Source organism: Ranitomeya variabilis, chromosome 1 (assembly GCF_051348905.1).
Source record: "Ranitomeya variabilis isolate aRanVar5 chromosome 1, aRanVar5.hap1, whole genome shotgun sequence".
NCBI classification, from domain to species: Eukaryota; Metazoa; Chordata; class Amphibia; order Anura; family Dendrobatidae; genus Ranitomeya; species Ranitomeya variabilis.
This window is the reverse complement of record NC_135232.1, coordinates 257,259,165-257,282,473: the sequence shown is the minus strand read 5'-3', so window position 1 is coordinate 257,282,473 and position 23,309 is coordinate 257,259,165. Positions and strand designations below refer to the sequence as shown.

Below are 23,309 nucleotides of genomic sequence, written 5' to 3'. Positions count from 1 at the left end.
GGGAGAAATGACCTCCCGCGCAGAATGGAGGTGGACAGCGTCCACCAAGAGAGAGGCGGAACGGATGGTCCAGGGAAAGCGGGATCCTGTCCCAGGCAGTCAGAAGGGCCAGCTGGAGGGGACGAGAGTGAAACTGAGCATAGGGGACCGCTTCCATAGAAGCAACCATTTTCCCCAGAACCCTCATGGCGAGGCGGAGGGACAGAGGGTTGGGGCACTTTAGCGCTCTGACACCCCGACGAAGAGAAAGGAACTTCTCCTTGGGAAGGAAGACCTGAGCCTGAGAGGTGTCGAATTCCATGCCCAGGAACTCTAGACGTTGGGTTGGAATCAAGGATGACTTCTGGTAGTTGATTATCCAGCCGAGGCGAATAAGAGTGTCCAGTGTAAGCTGGAGGCTCTGGCTGCAATCCCGACGGGACAAACCCTTGATCAAGAGGTCGTTGAGGTATGGGATTACCAGAATCCCCTTTGAACGTAGAATGGCCATGACCGCTGCCATGACCTTCGTAAAGACCCTGGGAGCAGACGCCAGTCCGAAAGGGAGAGCCGTGAACTGGTAATGATGTTCTTGGATCACGAACCGGAGAAACCTCTGATGCCGTATGCAAATCAGAACGTGTAGGTACGCATCCCAAATGTCCATGGAACACAGAAACTCTCCCGGTTCCATGGACGCGACCACCGAGCGTAGTGATTCCATTCTGAAGTGTCGAATCCGGAGATGGCGGTTTAACCGCTTGAGATCCAAAATTGGATGGAGAGAGCCGTCCTTCTTTGGAACCACGAACAGGTTTGAGTAAAAACCTGAAAACCGCTCGCGATAAGGAACCGGAACTACGACTCGACGGCCTGGAGAAGCCCTGGGAGATGGGAGGACTGTTTGGGAGGACGAGAGAGCAGGAAACGTCTTCCTGGGGGCGAAGAAAATTCTGTCTTGTAGCCTGAAGTGACGATCTCCCTGACCCAGGCGTCGTCGACTACCCTGTCTGCCCTTATTCACACTGAGGTCAACATTGACACATGGTAAGGTTTTAATATTAGACAGTGTAGGACTGTCCCGATCAGAGTTACCCTGACGAAGTGGGATGGCTTTTGTGCTATTTTTTGATCAAAAAACAGTATTACTAAAAACTCTGTGTTATTTAAATTCACTTTTGCTTTTTTTACTTAGTTATATCAGGGTTTGTGTACTTTTTTTCTCTTGTAGGTTTTAAAGTTCCTCAGCAGGAGCAGAGGCCAAAATGCCTCTGCGCAGGGTTTTGGCCCAGGCTGACACAGCTTTCGCTACCCATGAAGAGGCGAAACTAGGACAGAAGGAGGCCCCAGAAGCCTCAAATGCCGATTTGGCTAAAGCCTCGATTTGTCTGTCCGTGGGGTCTTTAAGAGAAGCCGCGTCAGGAATAGACAAAACCGTCTGAGAAGATAGTCTGGACACAGGCGGGTCGACCTTATGAGACTCGGACCATTTGCTGACAAGGTCGGAGTGAAAAAGGGTATAAAACGTCTAGCCGTTTCCTGCCAGGGAAACGCTTACCAGGGTTTTCCCAGTGTGTAGAGGTAGTGTTGTCAAACTCCTTTGTGATTAGGAAAAACCCTAGAGGGACGTTTAATCCGTTTAAACGAAACGGAGACGTCCTGAGAGCTTGCCTCGTCCTCCTTAAGATCAAGCGTCTGAATAATAGCCGAAATAAGGCTATTGACCTTATCCTGTGTTCCGGAAGTCTGATCTGCATCCGAGTCAGATTCCGACTGAGAGGTTACGTCAGATCCGAGGTCCGCCTGCGAGGAGGGGGAACGGGCAGATAGGGGTATCCCGGTGTGGTCCGGGGAACTGGAAGCGGATCTAGATAGGGTCCTTTTTCTGTCTCTTTTCTCAAGTCTGCCTCTGTGAGGGTCTTGGACAGGTGGAGCGAATCGCCGTGAGAGGCGTTCGTGGCACTGGTGGCATTAGAGAGAAGCGGGATACGTTCAAGTGCCTGGACCAGAGACTCAGACACCTTAGTCAGGTCTGACACTGATTGAGACATTGCAACAGCCCACTCCGGGGGAGGGGGGTGCACTCATCCCGAGACCTAGGAGCTTCCTGAGGGCCGGACATGATAGGAGGAACGCAGGACGGGCAGAAAGAAGGCTGACTTGAGGCCCACTTTTTCTTACAGTGAGCGCAGGCGTAGTGGATGACCGTAGTGGAATAGCCTGGTGCGGGGTCGGACATAGGTAGAGGAAAAAACAGCGACAGCGGCAGCCGCAGGAGTCTGTGTCCCCCAGGGATTCCTCGTGTCCCACGCGATGCGACGGAGACGCAGCAGGAAGAGGAAGTCGGCCTGTGGAGCGCGGGAGCAGCGCGACGGAGGTGGGCGTGTCCAAGTGCAGAAGGGAGGGAGGAACTCCCAAGAGAAAAAGACGCCCCCGAGAGTGCTAGACTCCGGGGAAGGCGTGTCCGCGGGGATGCAGGGCGGGACAATGCCGTAGGGGGGGGCGTGGTAAGCCGGGCGCCGAAAGGCCGCCTGAATATGGAAGAAAATGGCGCGAGCGTGCCCGAAGGAGTTTGAAAGAGAAGGGGGAAAAATTAAAGATGCCTGCCGCACTAGCATGCCGATGACTGGAGCGGCGCAAGATTAACAGGTGACTCCATAGAAAGCACAGGTGAGCCCTCCTAAGATAGCGATGGGGGGTTACTGGCTCTGCCGTTTGCAATCCTGATCTGCCCACTAAATGAACCCTTGTTGATTGAAGATTCCCTACCTGAGGCTGAGGAACACGTCAGGAGCCCTTGTTCGAGGAGAGGGTCCTGGGAATTAAGTCCTCCTTCCCGCGCCATGAGCTCAGAAGACGGCTTCAACCCCTAAACAGGAGGAGAGGGTCACTGGAAGTGACCGCCGTCTTCCTCTCAGCCCACTCCGTGGAGAGGGATGAGGAGGGAAAAAGGGCAAGGACTGGCCACCAAGAAAAAAGGTCACCCTGAACACCCGAAGGGGTGACAGGGGACAAAGTCCTGCCCAGCGGGTCCGACAGGGTGCGATGTGGGTGAAATCACACTGCTCTCTCGGTCGCTCCAAGTGGGGAGAACAGGGTGAGAAAACTGCACTCTGTTACCCTGAAGAAAGTATCTGAAAAATAAAGGGGGAAATGATTAATAACACAAATCCCTGTAAAAGAAATGCGGATCTGGGGTTAGATCCAGGTCCGCCTCCTACAGACACTAAGCAAAAACTGAGTTGCCTGGTGCCTGTCGGAGGGTGTATACTGCCGGGGAGGAGCTACTTCTTCTTTATTTGCGTAGTGTCAGCCTCCTAGTGACAGCAGCATACACCCATGGTTACCTGTGTCCACTAATGATGCGAGAAAGAAATCAGCATGGGGAGTATGACACCTACGAAGGAAACCACTGAAGTAGCCCTCTGACCATCCAATACAGCCTGGAAGAAGATACATAGCACTTTGTATATGTATAATATATAGCTGAATCACTATTTGCAGCTGGGGAAACTACTTTCTGGCAACTTTACATGCAGTTTTTTCAAGAAAAAGCAGGAGTGGATTTAAAAAGGAAGGAAAAGTATAAAAGGAAAGTGATATTTCTCCCTTTTTTAGTCACTGTTGTTGTGTGTGGCTCAGAAAATGACACGTGTGATTAAATCTTAACACTAAGTGAATATTTGTGACAAAGAGAAAGATAGACAGTTACTTAACATCAAACCAGCTCCCCTGATTATTCAGTTTTGTTTTTTAAATCTACATTATGGTTCCAGAGGTTTGGGCCTCTATTTGGTGAACATTTTTATAGTGTTTATGGTTGCTCGGAGGGTAAAGAGCATAAAACTTAGCACCAAGTAAAAAGGTCCATATCACCAAAATCACGTGGTGGATTTTTATTTATTAAAAAAACAAAACAAAACTGTTTACTATGGGGAACAGTGGGAGTAAAATAAGACCAAAAACTAGCCACTTTTAACCTGGTGATAGGTCTACTTATATGATATAACAGACTTTACCACAATGGGCATCGAGGAGGGTTTAAGCAAACTGAATTTTCCCTGTGCTCTGCATGACCTCTCGCAACCTTCGATGCTGCTTTTCAGGGTGGAAAGAAAGGATTGGGCCATTGTTTACCTCCTGATTAGCTGTGCCAGAAATATCAGATGTCTTTATGTATCATTAAAAAAATGCAACTATTCGGCCACCCATCTAAGGAGTGTTTCTAGATATTGAACTTTATTACATGGGACTCTTATTATACTCACTTCTATAGTGCCATCTTACCCCACCAAGCTTTGCATAAATTCTTCCCATTGGGGCTCACAATCTACATTCACTATCAGTATGTGTTTGGAGTGTCGTAGGAAACCGGAGAACCCGGAAGAAACCCACGCAAGCACAGGGAGAACATACAAACTCCTTGCAGATGTTGTCCTCTTTGGGATTTCAACCAGAACCCCAAAAGTGCTAACCACTGAGCCACCGTGCTGCCCAACCATCCAACATATTTCTACAGGAATACAAAATGACTTGCTAGGCTCACCGCCACCATGGATTTCTCACATGAAACAATGTACTCTGAGAAAGAGCCTATACTAAATAGAACAATCTATGCACAGAAAAATCATCTGAGGTTGTCTGAGCTTAGAAAAATGAAGAAATCATACCTGAACTGGGGAAGGCCTTACACCTTCCAAGGGGCAGCAGACTTTATTATATTTCTGTTTCTGTACAAATAACCATGGTAATAGAGCCTTGTTATTGTTTCCAATTTCCCTGGTGAGAAAAAAAATAAAATAAAATTAGTGTTTGAACAAAATAAATGTTTAAAATGTAACAATTCATGCAACTTATAAGAAAATAAACATGAGCCTTCCTACATTTCTCAGCTCCTAAGCTCGATTTGTTTTTATTAAATGGTTGCAGTTTCTAGGCGGGATCCATAGTTGAACCCCCCCCAAGAGACATTTTATTATGCCATTAACTGTGTGGTATAAATGAAGTAAAGAATGAAAAACAAATTTTAATCAAAAATAGTTTTTCCATCACCATATTCTGAGAGCACTAACTTTTTTCTTTCTTCAGCCGACAGTTGTGTTGTGGCTTGCTTTTTATGGGATGAGTTGAAGTACAAACTGGTACAATTTTGGGGTTCTAAATATCTTAAAATCGATTTTTCAGAAGCAGAATTGAATTTTTTTTGCTTATTTCACGGTGACGTAGAAGTAATAAGATAGTTTTTTTTCCTTTTTGTCAGCACGCTTACAATACCAGATTTATGAAAGTTTTTATGCTTTGCTAAGTTTGCACAGTAAAAACTATTTTTTTTACAAAATATAATTTGTTTTTGCATCATGATATTCTGATAGATGTAACTTATTTTTCTGCCCACAGAGCCAAATATATTTTTTCCTGTTACATATGACTTCTTGATCACCTTTTATTCCATTTCTTTTCTTGATGAGAAAGCTATTTATTTTTTTATTTATTTGTGTTCACTGTTCGGTTTAAATAATATGCCAATTTTATCCTCAGGCTAGATCCAGACACAGTACCTATTATGTGGACTTTTTTTTCTAGTAGCAAAACATTTTACATAATTTTAAGGCAATCTGTAACCAGGTTTTTGCTACCTCAACAGAGAGCAGCATAATGTAGGAATAGAGACCCTGCCTCCAGTTATTTATCTCTTAGTGTACTAGGTGCAGCACAATCAGAGAATTCTCTGCTGTAGATGTAGCAGAGCTCAGAAAGCTAAACTCGCCCATTCCACTGCTTGTCAATATATAATGCACATAGAAATCTGCCAGAGAGCCGCTAATCAGTGCTGGGGGCACGACTGGATCCCGAGGCATGTGGGCACCTAGTCTGGCAGTAATACTCTCCTGCTGATAAAGCACCAATTACACTGGAACAGCACAAAGCCCACTAAGTGACACATTGCTGAGATCAGTGTCTCAGCCACCATGTCATGTTGCCCTCAGATTACATAGCAAAAAACTGGTGACAGATTCCTTTTACCATAACTTTTTTTTTTGCATTCTTACGTAGGCCCACTATGAGACTTTAATATTTTCCAGTTTCATCACTAAATGAAAAAACAATTGAGGCCAAGACAGCGGGTTCAGCACTGTGTCAGCTATAATATACAACCGACATCCATTAAAAGGTGCTCTTCACTAAATCCCCAGCGTCGTACAAAAGCAGGAGTTGAGAATTTAGGCCCTTTAATGACCACAGTAAAAAGGCATATTGGCAGTTATTAAGGGGTTAATAGATAAACACTGTAAGAAATGTAACAGTGCAAAGAAGTATTCAGACGTCCATGCAAATCAGTCTGAGATCGTACTGCAATGCAATGATTGGAAGCAGGTCTCCTGACCAGAGCTTGACAGGTTCATAGAAATATGTAAAGCGGTCATGCTCGAGTCAGTAGACCTGTGGCCAGTCCATACACTGTGGTCCAATCTCAAACCGATTTGCATGGACGTCTAAATGCACCCTAACACTGCAACCATAAATGGCAGAGATCCGGAGGTGTATGCCCTTACATGTGTTTCTTGAAAAATCACCACCATCAGGATAAAAATATAAAGCCTTTTCTTTAGAATCTGTTTCTGGCTGTGGCTCAAAAATTGCATTAAACATTGTTATAAATACTGCAGTGTTCTTCATAAAAACCATATGGGTGCAATGACCATAACAATAAACATGCATTATATGACCTTGCAATCATACTTTACATGGATTGCTGATACTTCATCATAGTCACTAAACAAAGCCCTTCTTTAATATGTAGTTCATGACAGTTTTTGTTATAAACTGTAAAAATTTAAAATAAAAAAAGGAGACAAATAAACCTATTATACATCTGATCTAAAATGTGTAACCGTTTGCTCTGCCTATCACGTAATCTTTATGAAGGCCTAACGTTAATCAAATAACTGAATTTAAAAAGGAAGTCTGATAATGGAGTAACTCTACACATACACCAGGAAAAGATTTGACTTTCAGATATGTGGCAAATTTATTAAAAAAATTGTGCTTATTATTAAATTGGTGCAAATAACATCAACCATCTCCCCTCCTAAAGGGGTATTCCGGTTACAAAATGTTATCATCTAAACGAGAGCCAGATGGTAGACTTCCAGATTGTTGAGGCCCACCACTCGAGAACAGCTACATTTATCCCCAATGGAACTGGCTGAAATAGACAGGCTTTTGAAAATGAATGAAATAGTCAATTATGAGCACTTGCAACCTGAATACCCCTTTATGGCTGAAAAAGGACACAACAGTAAATGTGGGCCGGTGTTCTCATTCTGTCCTGTATCCCCAATGCTATACATAACTAGCTATAATAGTTCTATATTGACATCGTTCTAATACAGATTAACCAATTTAAGTAAGAAATATGGAAATAATTACTTTGTGAGCCTCTGTAGCACATGTTCACATTCTTGCTCTTTCATTTTCAGTTGCTCTTCATATGGAATCTGCCACAGAGGAGTCACCACATCTGCGATCTGCTTGCTGAGGGACTCCTCCTGAGCGTTCTCCTCCGCGGCCTTCCTCTTGCTATGTGACTGCTCCTTTTCATCATCATCTTGTTTTCTCTTCTTCATTATAGGATCAGCTTTGGGTTTTGCCAGCCGGACAGTCAATAATCGGTTTTTCCACATTACACCGTGTATTACTTTCATGGCTTTGTTTCTTTCCTCCTCACTTTTAAAAGTTACGAATGCAAATGTTTGTCTCTGCATGAGTTTTATTTTGTGAGGATTTAATCCATATTTGGCAAGGAATTTCTTAAGGTCATTGAAGCCAATGTATTTTGGCAAGTTTTGGATCTCCACTTTGAAAATTTCTGATGTGAAAAGATCATCCTTAATGTATCTATACATTCCAGCGTTGCTGGTTTCCTCTGAATCATCACACATCTTGGCTGTAGTTTCACTTACTGCTGCATCATCTTCCATGAGAACCGTGCTGGCTTCAGTTTTTGCAGCATCACTATGCGTTATGGTCTCATCTTCATCCAATTTACTGGCATCTTGTATTTGCCCTTTGTTCAGATCTTGGAGTTCAGCTGCATCCATCTGTCTCTCATCGTCGAAGCGGCCGTCCTGACCACTCAAGTCTTCCATGTTATATTTGGTCCTAGAAAGAAAAACATTTTAGAAGATCATTTTTCTGAAAAATTTTATTAAAGAAAATGCTATTTCTATTGTTAGGAACTCCCTACAAGCATATTGAGAGGACTATTAAAAAGGGAATGCGTCACAATTTTTACATTTTTAAACATTGTTTTTTCTTTTAATGTTTAGACTTCATATTAAAAACTTTGAGTATTAAATGAAATGGTTTAATGCTTTTATACATTTTATTTGCTCAGAACAAAGGAGACAGCGATTGGTGTTCGACTATCTCCTATACTATGGCCGCATCAGCAGTGAGCGGGGCGTGCCCCTGACCGTGCACAGTTTCACTTGGATGGTAACACTCTCACAAATGTATGAATCTAGCCTACAGTTGATGACATAGATGAATTTTGACCATAACAAATGTTTGTCGGTAATCTTAACAAGGAACAATATTTTTAGATGATGGATGATATATTGCCATCTCCTGGAACTAGGTCAGACAGGTTTTTATCCAACTGTTGTCAGATGTAACATGCCCAGGAAAATCATTCATCTTTAGCCATCTATCACTGAGCAGTTATGGCCAGTTTGAATGACCAATATGTATGCCATGCAAAGATAGTTCAACCATCCAAACATTCTACATAATGTGCATGCCTGCATTCACACCCAATTTGAACAATTAAAAGGCTTTTCTAAGATAGGTCATCAATTTCAGATTGAGGGGGTGCTGGGTAACAGACTTCGAGCAATCAGCTGTATCTAAACAGTACACAAAGCTGGAACACAGTGTGCTGTGGAATGGCCATTTTCAGGTACTGCAGCTAGACTCATATTGGAAGAGAATGGGAGGTGATCTGTATTAACAGGGAATGGCCACTACACAGTCAGCAGAGCTGTGCCGTTTGGCTTCATCAACTGGTTACATTCAACTTCCGCCTGAGCTGAAAATAGCAGATCTGTGAGGGTGCCGGGTGTTGGATTATGATATTGATGAACTATCCCAAGAATAGGTCATTACTAAGGCACAGTCAGACGGCCAGATAAATTAAACCGAGATGGGAATGCTGTGCACAAATTAGCCAGTGGCTCTCCTGACCCCAGAGTGACATAGAAATACATGAAGTTGTAATTCTGGAGTCGGGAGAGCCATCAGCCAGTCCATGTACTGCGTTCCAATCTCCATCAGATTTATACGGTCAATTGACTGCACCCTTATAGTAAGATAGAAAGCCCACTTAATACAGAGCATAAAGCTGTGCAGGAAAACCTTTTTTTTTTTCTTAAATGGGTTGTTTAACTTTGAGGACAATTTTTTTTTCTTAAGTACATGTAATTGGGGCTATAAATAATGTTTGCAATTGGGTTTCATTAAAAATGTTGCGCCGTTTTCCTTCCATAACCACTGTATTACATGGTCTATTACTGACTGCAGAATGAGTTACTGGGTTAGGCCAGGGTCACACTTGCGAGTGTAATGCGAGAAACTCACGGGAGTCTCTTGCATCATTTCCTGGCACTGTTGCGTGCGGCTGCATTTATTTCTATGCAGCTGAGTGCTCCGGTCTGAACCACCGGCGGCTGTGCCAGGCATTGATTGGCGAGTTACTCGCAAGCGTGACACCGGCCTCAGACGCAGTAACTTTATTTTAGAAGATGTGTTGAGGACATGATTTTGTGACACTATTAGGGTATGTTTCCACTGTCAGGATGGCCGGCGGTATCGCCGCAGCAGCGAAGCCGCTCGGCGCTAAGCCCCGCCCCCTTTCTGGGACGCGATCATGCCGGATGTGTTAACTCTTCACATCCGGGATGATCGCTCGCTCCCATAGCGCCCTGTGATATGCCTTGCGGGGACGCTGCGTCCCCGCAAGGTGTACGGACATGCTGCGATCTGAAAAGACGCGCAGCATGTCCGGAGTCGCAGGGCCGCCGCGTGCGGGTTTCCACGCATAGTGGAGACGGGATTTCATAAAATCCCCTCCACTATGCTGGAACATCTGGACGCTGCTTGTTTGACGCTGCAGCTCTGCGCAGCGTCAAACAAGCAGCGTTTCCTGACCGTGGAAACATACCCTTAGGGTAAGTCTCCACGTTCAGGATTGCATCAGGATTTGGTCAGGATTTTCCATCAGTTTTTGAAAGCCAAAACCAGGAGTGGGTGATGAATACAGAAGTGGTGCATATGCTTCTATTATACTTTTCCTCTGATTGTTCCACTCCTGGTTTTGGCTTACAAAAACTGATGGAAAATCCTGACCAAATCCTGATGCAATCCTGAACGTGGAGACTTACCCTTATACAGGTATGATGGTTCTCCTTCTGCTCGTTAGTGCAGCTTTCCTCACAGACTGCCCAGCTCTCCAGCCCAGACAATGGCTGCTGATGGAGGAGCATGTGACCAAACCAGTCCTTTAGCCTCCTCCAATAGAAAAGCAGTTTTCTCATTTGAGGTTTTACATTGGACAAGACTGATGGACAGGACTGGCCACATGTTCCTCTACCACCAGCAGCCATTGTATGGACTGGAGAGCTGGGCAGTCTGTGATGAAAGCTGCACTTAAAAGAGGAAAAAGGAGAACCCATCATACCCATATAAAAGTAAGTGCCACAAAAGCATGTCCCCAACACATCTGCTAAAATAAATATAATATGGTCGACCCCATTATCACACACTGCAGCCAATCATAGACAGTGTAATACAACGGCTATAGGAAGTAAATGGTGCAAAGTTTTTAATGCAACCCAATTGCAAAAATGATTTTTAATCCCAAATTAATTTATTGTATTTAAGTGGAAAAAGAAATGTTCACAAAAGGTAGACTACCCCTTTATCTAAACCAATTAAAGATGTACTCCCTTCACATACATTTACATCATCCACAGGATATGCCATAAATGTGTAGTTGTGGATTCCACCAACAGGGAACTGCATCACAAGAAGACGGCTCAGACAAGTGCTGATGTCAGTGGAGACCACTGACGACATGTTCCAGGATAAATATGAAACTTACATGCTGGGAATATTCCATAAATGTACAAGATGGTTATGTCTAATGAAAAGAAACTAGGCAAAACTGGCAATATTTGATTGACCATCTAAAATATATGGGGCTTCCTGATTCCCTTCACAGATGATGTCAAGGAAGAATCACACTAGGTACACTGAATTTCAATATCTGATCCATTTTTTTTTCCCAGTAGGCAAATCCACTGGCGGACAGACAAAAGATGGCTTCTGTGCAAGAACAGAAAATGGACTCTTAGAAGTACAATAGCTCATCATATCATAATGCACAATTCCACCTGTTTTGGAGGTGGAAATGGGCCCTTAAACAGGTTGCACCAATAACATTTCCACCCCAGGGTAAACCACTGCCAACTATCATTCAATCAAAGTTGCCCAAAACCACCATCTGTGGGATAGGGAAGATAAAATACTCTGCCTGAAAGATTATCCCCTGGCCACATAAATGGAAATGCAGGTCTTTGAACCAAAATCCATTGACACCTTTATAACTTATGTGGCTTAATTCCCCAAAAAGGAGCAGCATGTTAAGTAAATGATGTGTCAAGTGCTCTGTAACCAGCACTTAAAGGGGTGGCCCCATAAACAAAGTGCTCTTTAATCAATATATCTTGGAATAAAAACAAGTTTCACACTTGAATGTGTTTAAACAAATGTTTCTGTGCTGAGATAATCTTGTAAATGTGCCCCTGCTGTGTAATGGCCCTGTTTGACCATGCAGGGACATGGTGTGATCATACCATAGCTCCTGGGGAGGGGGGGAAGCAAAAAAAGGATACAGGTAGACAGCACATTATCACAGTTGCTGATTTCTGTCAGGAAAAACATTTCCCTACTTGTTGAAAAACTTGTTTCACCTCACAGAAAGAATCAGCTGTGTTCCCTTGCTGTCCTGTCTGCATTCTCACTTTTGCTTTCTCCTCTGCCCAGGAGTAGTGGTAAGATAAAAAAAAAAGGGTTGCACTCTATCGTGCTAAAGCATGTCAATGTGAAATATATGAAATATGAATAGCAATACGGCTTTTGAATATTAGGAAAAAATGAATGAGATGTTTTGCACAAAATTTGGCCAAATACTGTATATTTCACATCGACACGCTTGAGCATGATAGAGTGCAACTTTTTTTGTATATTATATATGGAGGTAGCTGCTCCCTGTATGCACCTATTCAGACTAGTTTGGATGTGCCAGTTTTTTGTTGTATGATCAGACCATGTTCATGTACGGTCAGGCACAGCCAGTACACAGGGTCACATTTATAAAGATTATCTCGGCACAGGAATATTTTTTTTATTTTTTTAACACACCCAACTTTGGAACTTATTTTTATCCGAAGATCTATTAAGCTTCTTTTACACTTGCCGTGATTTTGTGGCCCCAATGGATTTCTATAGAACCGCAAAAACAGGCAGCATTAATTCCACGGCGTGCTGTGCGCCGTGAGGGTCATATTTACGGCCGTGAAAAAACATTGAGCCTGCTCAATCTTTTTCACGGCTTACGGACACGGCCCCCATTGTAAATCAATGGGGTTGCAAAAACAATGGAAGGTTGTTTTTGCGGTGCGCCGTGACTTCTGGTTTTGCAGACCGCCGTTTTTTACCCAATACTTTTGCTATAGTATTGGGAACCTGGAAAATGGCGATTCGCAAGTTTTTTGCATTCCGTTATTGCGGCAGACCGCCTTTTTTGCGGTGATAAGGCCCACGAAAAACAAGGTAAGTGTAAAACTAGTCTTAATTAAAATGTTCTTTGTTTCTGGGAAAACCACATTAAGGAGCTACTGCCATCTGAGATTGTTTCCCTGCTTACCATTATCCTCTTTTGCTAATATTTGGCAAGGAAATCAGACAATAGGCTATCAATTAAGCTAAAGAGGCTGGGCAGGAAAATAACTGGAGGAGGAGACAGACTCAGGAACTGAACTGTCAGGGACAGTGAATTTAAAGGGGTTATCCAGTCAAACTTCAAGTCTGCAGTCACTCTATATGACTGCAGACTTGTGAATCATCATACCATGCACACTACGTGCTGTGCGCTGTGAGGATTCTCCGGTGTATGCGATCATGTGACCGTAGGTATGCAATATGCATTCTCCCAGCCACATTCCCATTAGACAGTTTCCGGCCTCACACTACACTTGCATTAAAGGGAACCTGTCATCAGGTTTGGCTGATACGAGTAACGGCCACCCCCTCTCAGGTCTTATATACAGCATTCTATAATGGTGTAGATAAGCCCCCGATCCTACCTGTAAGAGAAGAAAAATAACTTATTATACTCACCTGCAGGGCCGTTCGGTCCGACGAGTGTCGCTGGTCTGGGTCCAGCACCTCCCTTCTTCTTGCGATGCCGCCCTCCTTCTTGCTTCACGTGGATGATGCTTCCCTGCGTCATCCACACAGGCTCCCCGGCACTGCGGCTCCGGCACAGGCGTACTTATCTGCCCTGTTGAGGGCAGAGCAAAGTACTGCAGTGCGCAGATGGCGGGAAAGGTCAAAGATTGCCTTTAAATTTGAACTGACTCCCATTAGGTAAGTTGCTGGTGGAGCTGACTGGCATTTGCTTTATCCATACTGACGATACATAAATATTCGGCCAAAGGGATACGCTGCGCTCTATCGCCTTTAAAACAATGTGACACTCAATTCATTGTCAACATTGCTACAGGGGATGGATCGATCCAAGCCATGAATTCCAGTTTTCTTCTCTTAGTATGGAACGAAATAACAGACTTCATAATGGTGATGTATAAACAGCCGAACGCACTCATCCATGACTAACATGTCAGCATACCTCTACAACAAACACGGTATAGAGGGAATCAGAGAGAGATATAAATAATAATAATAATAATAATAATAATAATAAGAGATAGATACATAGATGAGATAACTAGCAATGAACCAGATGTTAGCTAGGAGAGATACATAGATATTAGATACATCATGATTAATATATTAGGTACATAAATGATAGATACTTGTATAGATGATACATAGATGATAGATATATTAGATATTGCCCCATCTACACCAATAGAGGTGCCCCAGTAGGCAGTGAGAGCAGCCAGGATGGCTCCCACAGCCCTGGCACACTAGTAATGCCAGCAGCACGGTCTGAGGTAAACCCTGCGTTCTCTGCGGCTCGGTAACATTTCTCTTACCTGCTCTAGTTCACACTCTGCCATGCATGCGTCTCTCACATGGGGGCAGCCATGTTGGTGGCGTCACAGGAAATGCGCACTGGCATTATGTCACGTTACCGGAAGCTCTCCGCTCCCTCCACACATCATCACGTAAAGTTCCAGTAATTAGCCCGGTAGTGCAGGCAGCGCGGCGCCCCTGCAGCCCACACCCCGAGGCGTTACACCGTCTGCATTATAACCCGCCTAGCAGCCGTTACAGACGGTAATGGCAGCGGATATGACGTTAAGTGAAGTCGCCACGGCCGCCATATTGGTAACGGCGCGTCGTGACGTTCCGCAATCCAGTGCTGGAGGTTGCGGGGTGACGCACGCTTTTACGTGCTGCTAGTGGGAGGGAGGAAAAACAGCGCGAAACCTCGGAGTGAGGGCGACATCCTGCTGCCGAGACCCGTGCCGCGCAATCCGCCTGCATCCTCCTGATGGCCGACACCAAGGTGAGCGCGACAGCGGCCGGAGCCTCCCACGTAGTGGGCCCCGGGGGAGCGCCTATTAGCACGGGGAGCGGCGTGCATGGGCGGGCCGGCCGGCGAGTGTCGGGGCGGGGGCCTCACACGGGGCAACTTGTCCTCATGGGCGAGGTGTGAGCTGTGGTGCCGGGGAGAACGCGTGATCCACACACTGCGGGGACTTGTGGTCCTCCCTCCACTAGTAGTCTATTGTCCCCTGGTATCAGCCGAGCTCGCGTTCAGTAGAGCCTGACTGGGAGCCCAGCAGCCTGCGTGCGCCTTCCATCACTACTACCACTATCGTCCTGACTAGTCGGAGTAGTGGTAGATTCTCCCATCATCCCTCACTGCTCGTCCTGAACACCGGCGACAGGTAACGCCGCATCCCTGGCCCCTGATTGGCCGTGAGGAGCCACCTGACCAACTAACGCCGAACGGTTTATTGCCTCCTGGCCCCGATCCCGTCACCTGCAGGACCGTTACCGAGCTGCTTCTTAACCCTTTAGGGGCAGGCAGGCATTTCTGGAGGTGACACATCTGTTACAGGCAGAACCAGGTACCTGAGAACAGGGATGAGCAGGTATGTGGCGCTGCTTATTGTGGCCGGTCTCCTGGGCCCTGTGACATAAATCATAGAGTCTCCTGCCTAGAAGGGCACAGATGCCCAGAGTGGCAGGTGCAAGGGTGAGGACCTTCTGCCACAGCAGAGATGAGGGGGTGACAGAGGCCACCGGCCATTTCCACTGATCGTATGATGGTTCCTGCAATGTTATCTATGTACAGAACCGCTGCAGGCAATCACTGACCTGTGTGGTCTTGTGCTATGCCCACATGCATCACCATTGGCCTCAGTGATTGGCTGCAGTGCCCATGTTCGGCATAGTGTCACTGAAAGACAAGCCACCAAGACCAATGGGGATCACTGGCAGAAAATGTATTTTGCTTTAATTTTCTGTAATCTGTAAAACTTTTTTTTAATCCCAGAAAACCCCTGTAACATTATGTACAAGTCTTAAGGTACCTTCACACTAAACGACTTTGCAGCGAGAACGACAACGATCCGTGACGTTGCAGCGTCCTGGATAGCGATCTCGTTGTGTTTGACACGCAGCAGCGATCTGGATCCCGCTGTGATATCGCTGGTCGGAGCTAGAAGTCCAGAACTTTATTTCGTTGTCAGGTCGGCGTGTATCGTCGTGTTTGACAGCAAAAGCAACGATGTCAGCAATGTATCACATGGAGCTAACGACCTGCGAGAACGATAAGTGAGTCGCTGTTACGTCACAGGATCGCTCCTGCATCGTTGTGGAGCTGCTGTGTTTGACGTCTCTACAGCGACCTAAACAGCGACGCTGCAGCGATCGGCTCGTTGTCTATATCGCTGCAGCGTCGCTGAGTGTGACGGTACCTTTAAAGCAGCGTACTTGGGGTATGTTCTCACACGTTGCATTTTTGCTTTTTCTTTTCTGCAGTAATGAATCTGGGGAAAAAACAGGATTTTCTTGTTTGTTTTTTTCTTTCGCTGTCTTTTGTCATGCTTCATCTCTCTTGTGCGTGTTTTTAAAGTTTACTAACAAAAAAAATCATTCTACTTCATAAGGTTTTGGCACAAAAAACTCAGCAAAACCTGATATCTGCATTTTTTTCACCACCTATTACTTCCAGTGGCTGGAAAAATGCTGAAAGAAGTTACATGCTCTACTCTGGGGAAAAAACAAACACAGAACAATCTACTGGGGAACAAAAAAAACAAGCTGTGTGCATGAGACTTATGAAATCTCATAGAATTTACTGGTACTGTAAAACGCAACAGAAAATTTGCACTAAAAAACATAAAAAATGCCACATGTGGGCATACCCGTAGAGCTCTCATAATATGGGCATGGTGGGACCATTTGTTTCAGCTAGGCTATCCATGGGTGTAAAGACTTTAGGCCATGTTCACACTTTGCGGGTTTTACCGCGGATCCGTGGCGATTTTGATGCTGCGGGTCCGCAGCAGTTTCCATGTAAACACTATGGAACCTGCAAACCGCTGTGCACATGCTGCGGGAAAAACCGCGCAGAAACGCAGTGGTTTACAACCCGCAGCATGTCCCTTCTTTGTGCAGAATCGCAGCGATTCTGCACACATAGAAATGCATTGATCCGCTTACTTCCCGCATGGGGCTGTGCCCACGATGCGGGAAGTAAGTGGATAATGTGCGGTTGCTACCCGGGGTGGAGGAGAGGAGACTCTCCTCCAGGCCCTGGTAACCATATTTGTGGTAAAAAAAAAAGAGTTAAAATAAAAAATGTTATACTCACCTCTCAGCGCTGCACGCGGCCGTCCGGTCTCAGGTTTGCTGTGCGAGCAGGACCTGCGGTGACGTCGCGGTCACATGACCGTGATGACGCCGTGGTCACATGACCGTGACGTCACGAAGGTCCTTCTCGCACAGCATCTTTGGAAACGGACCGCCGCCTGCAGCGCCGAGGAGATCGGGACGTCAGAGGGGGTGAGTATAACCATTTTTTTTATTTTTAACATTACTATTGATGCTGCATATGCAGCATCAATAGTAAAATCAAAGCCCGCAGCGGAAACCGCAAGACAAAACGTGATAAATCTGCAGGGATAACTGCAGCGGTTTTGCCCTGCAGATTTATCAAATCCGCTGCGGGAGAACCCGCAGGGACCCGAACCTACGTGTGCACATAGCCTTACACTGATTGGTGTAACTAGAGGTATTGGCAACAAGAGACTCGTGTGTGTGTGTGTGTGTGTGTGTGTGTGTGTGTGTGTGTGTGTGTGTGTGTGTGTGTGTGTGTGTGTGTGTGTGTGTGTGTAGCTGCTGGTGTATGTTTGTCTATAGTGTCTATTCAAATCTGCTGGGCTGCTATGGATAACATGTTCCAGTATTCCTGCTATGGTAGTAGTGTCTGTGACATGCTGCGTTACCCTGCGACCAGAGTTCACTTCAACAATCCTGGACCTTAATAATACACATGAATTGGGGCTTAAAGGGGTTGTCCATTACTTTCAATTAACCCCCCCCAATGTATCCCCCCGGGGCCCCTAATGAATTTTGTAAATACCTTCCATTGACATTTTCACCTGTGAGCGGCGCTATGCCGGCGGCGGAGTCCGGGTCACGTGACCCACATGCTGCAGCCGCTACTAATTTCCACCGACGTCACATCAATTTCCAGACTCTGGAAATTGACGTGACGTCATCAGGAGTGACCCAGCCTGCACAGACAGCAGTCACTCAAGAATGACTTGGCTGTGGGCGGGGCTGCTGGGATGTGCGGGCGGGGCTAGGCAGGGATGTGCACGCAGGGATGGGCCAGGGGAGGGGGTCTGCGTGGCTGCACCAGGATGTGCGGGTGGTGCGGCTGCGCCGGGATGTGCGGGGGGGGTCTGCGTGGCTGCGCCGGGATGTGCAGACGGTGCGGCTGTGCTGGGGTCTGCGGTGGGTCCGCTGGCCGTGCTGGGGTCTGCTTCGGGCGGGGGAGTCATTGGTGTGTCTGTGTGCAGGCATCGTCCGATGGGACTACAAGTCCCATCGGGCTCTGCCTGCTACAGTGACAGTGAGTGACACATTAGCCAATGATGGGACAGTAGTAGTCCCATCATCCGGCTAATGTGTTGAATGTAAAAAAAAAACACATATACAGTGCATACAACAGACATACACCATGAGACATGACGTGTGACATGCAACGTGCGACATACAACATGCCACATACAGTACATATATGCAGGACATACAGTACATACTAACCATCACTTTTCAGTTTGATCCCCGAAGCCAGTGTCACCTGTAAAAAAAAATAAATATTAAAATAACAAACACTATACTCCCTGATCCGCAGAAATCCAATTAAAACGAGTGTCCCACGACGATCTCCCGTGGAGAGCAGCAGCATCAGCTGATGTGACCGCTCTCCAGGAATACGATGATGGAAGGTATCCTTCCACAATGTATTCCTACGCCTCTGTGAGAAAATAGTCCCTAGTCTCACTTCTGGTACTGCTGTGAGAAAGTTCCCACGCAGCAATGCCATAAAGTGAGACCAGTGAACTAAGGTAACCTCAGTGATACACTGCAGGAGCCATTGTCTTCTGTCAGTGTGTCACTGGAGGTCCTATAGACAGTGACATCACCCGATGTCACTGTTCTATAGAGGAGGTCGTCGTGGGACCCTCGTTATTAATTGGACTGCGTCGGACAGGGAGTATACGGTTTATTTATTTATTTTTTTTGCAGGCGATCGAGTATGGTTAAATGAAGAATATTAAAATACTTTTTTTCTGGCTGTCTCATTTTTTTTTTCTTAAACCCTTTCACTACTATAGGATTAATAATGGATAGGCGTCTTATTGACGCCTCTACATTATTAACCTGTCTTAATGTCAACTTATAATAGCAAGGTGACATTAACCCCTTATTACCCCATATCCCACCGCTACTCGGGAGTGGGAAGAGAGGGGCTAAGTGCCGGAATTGGCGCATCTTACACTGGGCCGGCTGTGGGCTGGTATTTGTAGCCGGAAGGGGGGGCAATATTCATGGCCCCATTCTAGGCTATGAATATCAGCCCGCAGCTGTCTGCACAGCCTTTCTGGCTATATAATATAGGGGGACCCCACTTCATTTCTTTCTTCTTTTTTTTTTTTTTGGGGGGGGGGGGTCACCCTATTTTAATAGCCAGTAAAGGCTACGCAGACAGCTGCGGGCTGATATTCATAGCCTCGGAGGGGCCATGGGTATTAACCCCTTCCCAGGCTACAAATATTGGCCCCGGCTGTCGGCTTTCCCCCTCTGGCACAGAAAATTGCGCAGGAGCCCACGCCAGTTTTTTTTTGTTTACTGAAACATGGTTCATTAACCCCTTTCTGCCAGCTGACAGAGTAGTACATCAGCTGGCAGTATCCCCCGCTTTGAGGTGGGCTCATCGCACCAAAAACAGCATCAAATACATGCAAAAAAAACTCACCAAAACCTGAATCATAAACGCATCAAAACTGCACCAAAAAAGTACATCAAAACAGCGCAAAAAAACGCAGTTTTTGGTGCATTCTTTGCACAATTTGATGTGTTTTTTGGTGCAGTTTTGATTCATCTTTTGGTACTGTTATAATTCAGCTTTTGGTGCGGTTTCGATGTGTTTTTTGCACGGTTTTGATGCGGTTTTTATGCAGTTTTTGGTGCGTTTTATGCACGGTTTTGATGCGGTTTTTGGTGCAGCTTTTGATTCATCTTTTGGTGCAGTTTTGATGCGTTTTTGTGCTCTTTTTTTTTTTTTTTTTGCACGGTTTTGATGCAGTTCTTGGTGCGGTTTTTGTGCTTTTTTCAGTTTTTGGTGCAGTTTTGATGCTGTTTGGCGGTTTTGATGCGTTTTTTGCGTGGTTTTGATGCGTTTGATTCAGCTTGCGGTGCAGTTTTGGTGCGTTTTTTGCACGATCTTGATGCTTTTTTTGTGCGTTTTTGATTCAGCTTTTGGTGCAGTTTTGATGCGTTTGCATGTTTTTGCACGCATGTGCGCGCATGATGCAAACACTTTGGTGCGGTTTTTATGCAGTTTTTCGGTGCAGTTTTGATGCCTTTTTGATGCAGTTCTTTGGCTGTTTTGATGCGGTTTTTGCGCCGTTTTGATGTAGTTTTTGATTCAGCTTTTGGTGCAGTTTTGATGCGTTTTTGCAGTGTTTTGATGCGGTTTTTGATGCAGGTTTTTCGGCTATTTGCACACGTTGCGGATTAGGCTTAGGATTTTCTGGTGCGGATTCTGCCTCTCCTGGCAGAAAACGCACCTGCGGATTTGTTGCGTTTTTTGTGCGGTTCTGCAACGTTTTTGTGCGTTTTTGTTGCGGATTTGCTGCGGTTTTTACCCCTGCGGTTTTCTATAATGGAATGGGTACAAAAACGCTGCAGATTCACAAAAAAGTGACATGCTACTTCTTTTAAACCGTAGCGTTTCCACAAAGTGCGCACAGCTTTTTTTTTTCTCATTGATCCGCAGAGAATCCGCAACTTGTGCACATACCCTTATGTAGTTTTTGGTGCAGTTTTTGGGCGTTTTTGATTCAGCTTTTGGTGCGTTTTTGCGCGGTTTTTAAATGCTTTTTTTTGTATGCGTTTTTGAAAGCTAAATAGAGGTATTATTGAACAAAAAATGATTTGTGATGTCATTTTTGTCCAGCATTCTCTTTTACATTTGTCCAACCCACATTCCATTACACACACAGATAGATAGATGGATAGATAGATCTACATATAGATATATGCATCTATAGATCTATCTATAGATATATCTATGGATAGATATATCTATTGATAGTGTAGGGTAATACTCCAACTAAAAAAAACGCACCAAAAAGAACCAAAAGTAAGAAAGTACAAAATTTTATTATTTATTACACAAAATCGCATAAAAAGTACAAGGGATGTGACAGGGGAATAGCCAGAACGTGAGACAGCACAGGGAAACCAGGCACTAGCAGGCACACATAGTATAAATCCAATAACATTCCTCCATAGTGTGTAAGATAAGAGATTCAAGTACACAGACCCAAGAGATGGGCACACACCTCAGAGCAGAACATACGACCAGTAAAGGGGCTGTAAACCACCTCAAAGTCTATAACCGCAAAAGTGTCAGAATTTGGAATAAATCATAAATGACATTTACCTGCAAGTGCCTGGAGCCCTGTGAAGCCCACCGTCCCCTACGTGCGTTACGGCGCACAAGCCTTCTTCCGGGGGAGATAGTGTAGGGTGCGCGTCCACTGTCCGGATTACATCCGGATTAGCTGCAGATTGGATGATGCCTGCCCACCCACACCCGAACAGCCCGCACACACCTGAACAGTCCGCACACATACACGTACACAGTCACCGCCCACACACTTCCCTCCTCCCGAACTACAGCGTTTCTCGGACCCACATCCGCAGCAAAACTGCAGAAACGCTGCAGTTCCGCACAAAAGTGACATGCTGCAGGAAAAAAAAGCTGCGTTTCGGTGCGGCTTTTTACGCAGCATGTGCTCAACAAGTCTGAGGCTACCATAGACTTACATTGGTTGTGCACTACACTGCGGATTTGATGCAATTCTGTGCGGCAAAAAACGCTGCGGATCTGCAATCAAATCTTCAATGTGTGCACACAGCCTTAGCATTTAGTGAACCTAGCAAATAAGCCAAGCAAAAAAACAAGTGGGATTGCACTTTTTTTGCAATTTCAACGCACTTTGATGAATTTTTTTCACATTTTCTGTTACACGACATGCTAAAACCAATGATGTCGTTCAAAAGTAAAACTTGTCCCGCAAAAGACAAGCCCCCACATGACCATATTGACGAAAAAATTATGGCTCTGGAAAGAAGGGGAGCGATAAACGAAAAAAGCTTCAAGGGTGAAGGGGTTTAGAAACATGGATATGGACATATCTATGAAAATAGACATAGATATATCTGTATGTATCTATCCATCCCATATCTATCTATCTGTGTGTAATGGAGTGTGGGTTGGACAAATGTAAAAGAGGTTGGACAGAAATGACATCACCAATCTTTTTTGAAGATAGAGGAGTGAGGTGTTTGGGTGTGTTTTGGAGTGGGTGTGCTAGGATCGGGCTTAGAAGCCAGTGCAATGCATCATGGAACTTGTAGTATTAGAGCGCAATAAGTCAGGAGAAAGGAAGTTGTCGATTAACCCCATGAGAGCTGGATCCAGCACTAAAGATGTGCTGCTACAGCATGATAAAAGGTAATATTGCTAAAATACACAGTGGATGTTTTCAGTGGCACATAATAGCGAGATTTATGAAAAAAAAAAAAGTTATAGTAGTGGATAACTTCTTTAAAATGCATAAAGACCTTCATATGCCAATTTGGTGGGTGACTGTTTAGACCCCGGCTGTGCTGCATTGAGCGGCAGTTATGAGCAACTGAGGCTTTGACAAAGCGCTGATTCATAAGTGCTCAGTGTTATCATTTTGTTTTTCCCTCCAAGTAGCACACAAAAGGTTTATGTAACTATGCTCTTGTCGTGCTGTAAAAAAAAAATAAACCTACAGCCTTTCAATAGCGCAATAGTTAAAGGGAACCTGACACCCCGTTCGTGGAATGATCGCGTCGCTGCAGAGCGGGTGAAAGGGTTAACTCAGATTTCACCCGTTCTGCAGGGACAGGGGGAGTGGTACTTCAGCCCAGGGGGGGTGGCTTCACACACACACACACACACACACACACACACACACACACACACACACACACACACACACACACACACCCCCCCCCCCCCCGTGGCTACGATCGCTCTGATTGGCTGTTGAAAGTGAAACTGCCAATCAGAGCGATTTGTAATATTTCACCTAAAAAACTGGTGAAATATTACAATCCAGCCATGGCCGATGCTGCAATATCATCGGCCATGGCTGGAAATACTGAAGTGACCCCCTTGCAGCAGATTGGCCGCGGATCTGCAGCGGATTGGCCGCTGCGAATTCGTAGCA

At 45.3% G+C, this 23,309-nt stretch overlaps 2 protein-coding genes across 5 annotated transcripts in view; one reads left to right on the top strand and one right to left on the bottom strand.

Annotated features, from left to right (window-relative positions):
- Positions 1-15,124, bottom strand: part of TRMT2A (tRNA methyltransferase 2A) — a 99,449-nt gene extending 84,325 nt beyond the window's left edge. The window contains exons 1-3 of one of the 3 annotated variants that reach the window (XM_077293380.1): positions 15,105-15,124; positions 7,411-8,142; positions 4,650-4,758 (exon numbers count right to left, since the gene is read on the bottom strand). In XM_077293380.1, the coding sequence (XP_077149495.1) occupies positions 4,650-4,758; positions 7,411-8,129 (828 nt within the window). In that variant the 5' untranslated portion in view covers positions 8,130-8,142; positions 15,105-15,124. Of the gene's footprint in view, positions 1-4,649; positions 4,759-7,410; positions 8,143-14,321; positions 14,653-14,914; positions 15,083-15,104 lie in introns of those variants that run through there. The other 2 variants (XM_077293378.1, XM_077293379.1) reach the window with 2 other exon arrangements.
- RANBP1 (RAN binding protein 1) overlaps positions 14,476-23,309 on the top strand; it is a 64,775-nt gene continuing 55,941 nt past the window's right edge. Inside the window, exon 1 of one of the 2 annotated variants that reach the window (XM_077293381.1) lies at positions 14,476-14,797. In XM_077293381.1, coding sequence (XP_077149496.1) covers positions 14,783-14,797 — 15 coding nt within the window. In that variant the 5' untranslated portion in view covers positions 14,476-14,782. The remainder of the gene's footprint in view (positions 14,798-23,309) is intronic. The other variant, XM_077293382.1, reaches the window with a different exon arrangement.